This window comes from Priapulus caudatus, unplaced genomic scaffold, assembly GCF_000485595.1.
Source record: "Priapulus caudatus unplaced genomic scaffold, Priapulus_caudatus-5.0.1 Scaffold88, whole genome shotgun sequence".
Classification (NCBI taxonomy): Eukaryota; Metazoa; Priapulida; class Priapulimorpha; order Priapulimorphida; family Priapulidae; genus Priapulus; species Priapulus caudatus.
Window position 1 is genome coordinate 161,891 of NW_014577149.1, and position 5,492 is coordinate 167,382.

General features: G+C 39.7%; 1 protein-coding gene across 1 annotated transcript in view; it reads right to left on the minus strand.

The window, feature by feature from the left end:
• Window positions 1–3,527: 3,527 nt before the first annotated feature.
• Window positions 3,528–5,492, minus strand: part of LOC106804797 (Golgi-associated plant pathogenesis-related protein 1-like) — a 3,330-nt gene continuing 1,365 nt past the window's right edge. The window contains exons 2-3 of the mRNA XM_014806144.1: window positions 4,703–4,825; window positions 3,528–3,882 (exon numbers count right to left, since the gene is read on the minus strand). Of these exons, the coding sequence (XP_014661630.1) occupies window positions 3,698–3,882; window positions 4,703–4,825 (308 nt within the window). The 3' untranslated portion in view covers window positions 3,528–3,697. The remainder of the gene's footprint in view (window positions 3,883–4,702; window positions 4,826–5,492) is intronic.

Genomic DNA, 5,492 nt, shown 5'->3' on the forward strand with positions numbered 1-5,492 from the left:
CAGGCTAATCCTATAGTTGTTTGCCTATCAGACCAGTATCGACAATCGAGTCCTACAGCTGGCTACCAGGCTAGGTTATCATTATGTTGTATTTAGTGGTAATACATGTACATAGGATGAAGTCAACAGCAAAGATGTCAATAAAGATGGCCTATTGTACACGGCATTAACGCGCACACGAAAAAGTGTGTTAACCGAAATTAATCATAAGAATTATTACTATAAGTATAACTCAAAATACAGTATTACTCCATTTTATGACAACCCGGGGTTATATAATTTCCCCCATACGTAATTCGTAAATTATGAACATAACTGATCACTCGCGCGTACGTAATTTTAAAATGATGAGTGCTAACCATTATCTTGTAGTTGTATATATAATATACATACAATTATGTAACCAAACACAGGCGTAGAGTTGCGTTATTGTATCTACATATAATTAAAAGCTAATAATCCTTATTATATAGGTATTATTAGCTCTTAATTGATATAATAGTAATAAATATTGTAGCCTGGTTTCAAGTGTGACTGGGTTATTTAACTTATTTGGACATTTTAAAGCTCGACACAAATCCTTAATATCTCAAGAAAACGAGAAACACCGCACCGCCATCTACCAGAAGGAAGCAACTACTTCTATCTTCCTGAAATAGTTAGCGGTTAGCACATTGGATCCTACACATTTTTGTAATAGTAACAGTTGTCATTTACAAACAACTAGCTTGAGCTAAACTATATTAAATATTGGTGTAGAAAACAAGGGATTTAGCCCAAATGCATAATTAAAGATAATATCTAAAATGAAACGTATCTTCTACCAAATAAATGGAAGACATTACACCCTACAGGGGGCGCCAGGTGTCTATTGTAGGCCTATAATAAATAGCATGCAGATACTGTAACTATATTTATTATTAAGCAGTTATAGTAAACTTCATAGAACAAAACGCTGCGGCAGAGTGTGATTGAATAGAACAAACGCTTTCGCAATGATAGCATGGCCGCTCCCTGACGTATCGTTGTCATCAACTGGCAGAAATAATCGTGTACTTACAAGCCAGCACAGCTGCGATAAAACGCGAAAGATAGATAAATATACACGCCAAACAAACCATGTAAACCGATATTCGTCTGACAATAGTCAGTCTGATTGGCAGCTAATGCTAAATCCGGAGAGAAAAAACGAGATCCCTGTCTAGTTCTATTCCGCTGCATACTTAACACTAAATCTAAATAGACGTGAAAACATGTCACACAGTGTGCTCAAGCGCGCGCGTATATGTGTGGTCGTGTGCAAGTATAGTGAGCGCCAATGCTTACATACAGTCGTTACACTAATCTCGTATAGCTGTGACAGTAAATTTGGTTAGCGTAAGGTTACAGTTACAAGTATACATGACAGATGTCATGCAGTTGTCTGCCTGTTAATCAGTCTGACCTATTTCAAAGGAAGGTAATAAGATTAGGAAGATATCGCAATGCGCGCACAGATGAACAGACAGACAGACAGATACAAACACACACAGTTAGACACACACATGCACACACACCCACATACACGCAGACACACATACCCACACACAGAGACACTCACTCACACACACATGCACACAGACACATACCTACACACAGAGACACTCCCCCCCCCACCCACACACACATGCATACACACACAAACACACACACACACACACGACACACGACACACACACACACACACACACACACACGACACACACGACACGACGACACACACACACACACACACACACTACACACACACACACACACACACACACACACACACACACACACACACACACAATATATATATATATATATATATATATATATATATATATCGACATATATCTTACTACACATGCATATTAAACAAGCCATAAAAGTCGGGAAACGTGCTAGCTTGCCCTTGAGTTCTCGGAATAATGTAGCGCACCACATCGAAGGGAAGATCGACAGATCGACATCGAAAACATTACTGTTTATTGCATATATCATATAATTTTTACAGAATTAACTTCTTCATATTCTATAAGAAAGAGGTCCGCGAAGTACAAAGAATAGTTAGTCTACTATGATGGACTGGATCAACGATATCATAAGCCACATAAATGTACCTACTACATATAAACATTTGCCTAGATTAATTGTTCTACACTGCGCGTGAATTATGACGTATTTAAACTAAATATTTCTTATCTTAACAATGGATGTATTCTTTCTTTTCCGTATTATCAGAAGTAGCTAATAGGGAACTTTTCTTTCCCTATTATCTACTTCTGGTATTATCATAGAAATGATAAAAGGCTATTATATCGTATAGTGTATAGAAAGAGTAAAAACGTATGTTTGCGCACCATTGATTCGACGGCAAGAATTCTCAAACAGAGAAAACGAAATTTACTCAAATTTACTTTTACTTATTTACTTACACATTACATGACACTGAACATCTCACATTAACGACACAACCATAAGAAATACTTTTAATTTACCGAAATGCACAGTTGGGCGTTCCATCAGTAGTATAACGGAACAATTCCATAAGACAGATTTCCTATAATAGCCATATTTCACAAGGAGCTTGCTAGGGACGAAAATAGCACCGACTAGCATGAATAATGATGAGATATAGACTTACCTAAAACGTAATCTCATCGAATCTCTATTACACGTATTCATTTATTTATTGTATATGTATTATTTAATTGTTATATTTATTTAATTATTCAGTTACGCGCTAGTTTTTATTGTAGATGGCCATTGTAACACGTACTGCATTAAGTGTGGGGTAGTGTGAGACTAGAATCTGTTGTTATTCTATACGTTACCACGCGATCTATGGCGACGTTATTTGTACTGTTTAATTTACACTGATAACTGATCCGGCATAGTTTCCCATTATTTCCGCCAAGACAAATTGTTTATATTCATTGTATTTACGGCACAACTCTTAGAGTGTTGACGGATTGCACTCCAGACACGTACAGCGATATATACGCGAGAGGAAGGCACCGTTGTTGCACGTGGGATAGTTGTTTTACGCCGTGTTACTACCACAACGCTATCAACGATACTTCAATCGATTATTGCTAATCGCGAGTCCGTTACCCCCTCATTTTTGCACGGCGGCCACAGGCACTTGGAGCGTTTCAATAAAATATAATGCTAAATGAATACGATATCTATTTACTACCAAAGATGAATACCAAAGTTTCTCTACTCTCTTTAGCCTATTATTGCCGGCAATTTCTAGTAAATGCCGTGCAACTGCTCCTCTGCAACACACATATACACCGCATGCACGCTGCCGCACACTGACACATAAATATATAGTCTATATATTTATTATATATATTATTATATTTAGTCTAAATATTTATGTGTCAGTGTGCGGCAGCGTGCATGCGGTGTACATGTGTGTTGCACAGGAGCATTTGCACGGCATTCACAGGAAATTGTCGACAATAATAGGCGAAAGAGAGTAGAGAAACATTAAGACTTTGGTAGTAAATGGATTTTGTATTTATTTAGCATTATATTTTATTGAAACGCTCCAAGTGTCTGTGACGGCGGCAGCAACGTCAGCGTCGCTGCTCGACGTCTTTTCGTTAGTCTTAGTCTAGTCTTAGTCTCGTATACTCTATCTTTGGCGTGATTGCTAAGTTAGCTATAGCTCGGCGCACGGCTGCGGTGGCAGGACGTTGTCACGATAGTTGCCATGGAAGTTAGTGTTTCCCGGCGGCCGAAAGAATGCCACGGCGACGGCTTTCGTGTCGCTTCTCTTCATTCTCACCATGGCAACGCCCACCTCCGTGCTGCCCCGCCAGACGATCTGCGTAAAGTTTGACGTGCCTGTAACGAACGAACGGCAGTTTTGACGGCTAGCTTTGCTTGATAGCTATATGCGTTTATGTGGTTTTTTTTATAACATTGTATATTTTTTATTGATTACTTAAGTTATTTTATTTTATTTCTCAGCAGTATAGTAGTGATATGTAGAGTGTGGTTGTTTACGTTGTAAAAGCATATACGCGCGGGGAAAAAGTTGCGTTATTTCATTATTCGCTAAATTACATCGACAGAGGGCGTCCTAGTGCGGCTTTCGCCTAAATCAAAGGGGCCAGATAGAAATGTATAATATATTAAGAAGTTATCAAGCTCCTTTGTCTAAATAAAAGGGCCAGTGTTGCAGTTAAGGTAATATAGCTATCTACAGACTGATAGAAACAATGCGTGTGTTTTAAAATTACAGAAATCTTGAGAGAAAAATACAGAATACTCCTTGAATTACAATGTAGAATGGATTAGTAAAGCCGTTTGGTCAACAAAATTGCTTTCGTTGCACACAGGCTGCTGAAGACATATATTGAGTTGTTTGTTATTTACGTATCGCGGTAGCTCACTGCAGTTCGAATTGCAAGTGTCACAGTCCACTCACTCACTCAGGTGTACATATGCGCATCCGTCTCACACTTCATCATCTGGGAGTTGCAGTAGCGGTCACAAATGAATTATTGTCACTGGGCGTAGGCATAATTGTCCCAACATAGGTTAGTTATGCGTGAACTACAGCTTCTGTATCACTCCTCTCTGTATCTCTTCTGTATCTCAGTATCACTCTTCTCATAACATGTATCTGATGCTATCAGTTATTGATCGGACTTAAATTTACCTTTCTGCCAGCAGGGATTATCAAAGTTGTAGTTTTGGCATTCGTCGTACCACTGTTTGCCTATACTTTCCCCGGATACCTCAATGCCGTCCTGCTCAAAAATCGTAATGTTTTCCCCAAGTCCTGTGAAAGAAAAACAACGAAGATACTGACATATCAGAGTAAGCATGTGACAGTGCAAATATTGGCTGTGGCTGCTTACACTGACTTACACGTACAGAGGGCTTATAACAGGGAAAACCGCTCTCATGGCTAACGATAAGACACATTAAGCAGTTTCAATCCGGCGCAGGGAGTTGGTTTTAAACACAAGTCGGCTCAAATAATTACGGAACGTCTTTATGTGTTTACGCGGTATGATTATATCATTATAGGGGTAATAGCCTCAATGAGAAGGCGACACAATCACACCGACACACGTATTCACGAACGCATGAACGCGCGAGCTCACAAACACGTAAACACGCATACTCGCATATACTCAACATATACTCGCATTCACACACTCGCACACACACGTACATGCACGCATATACGCACACGCACGCTCACGGGCACACGCACACGCATACGCACATGCACGCTCACAGGCACTCGCACACGCATACACAAACACGCACGACCATGGATACAAGCTTACACAAACGTACACACACACACACACACACACACACACACACACACACACACACACACACACACACACACACACACACACACACACACACACACACACACACACACACACACACACACACACACACACACACACACACACACACACACACAC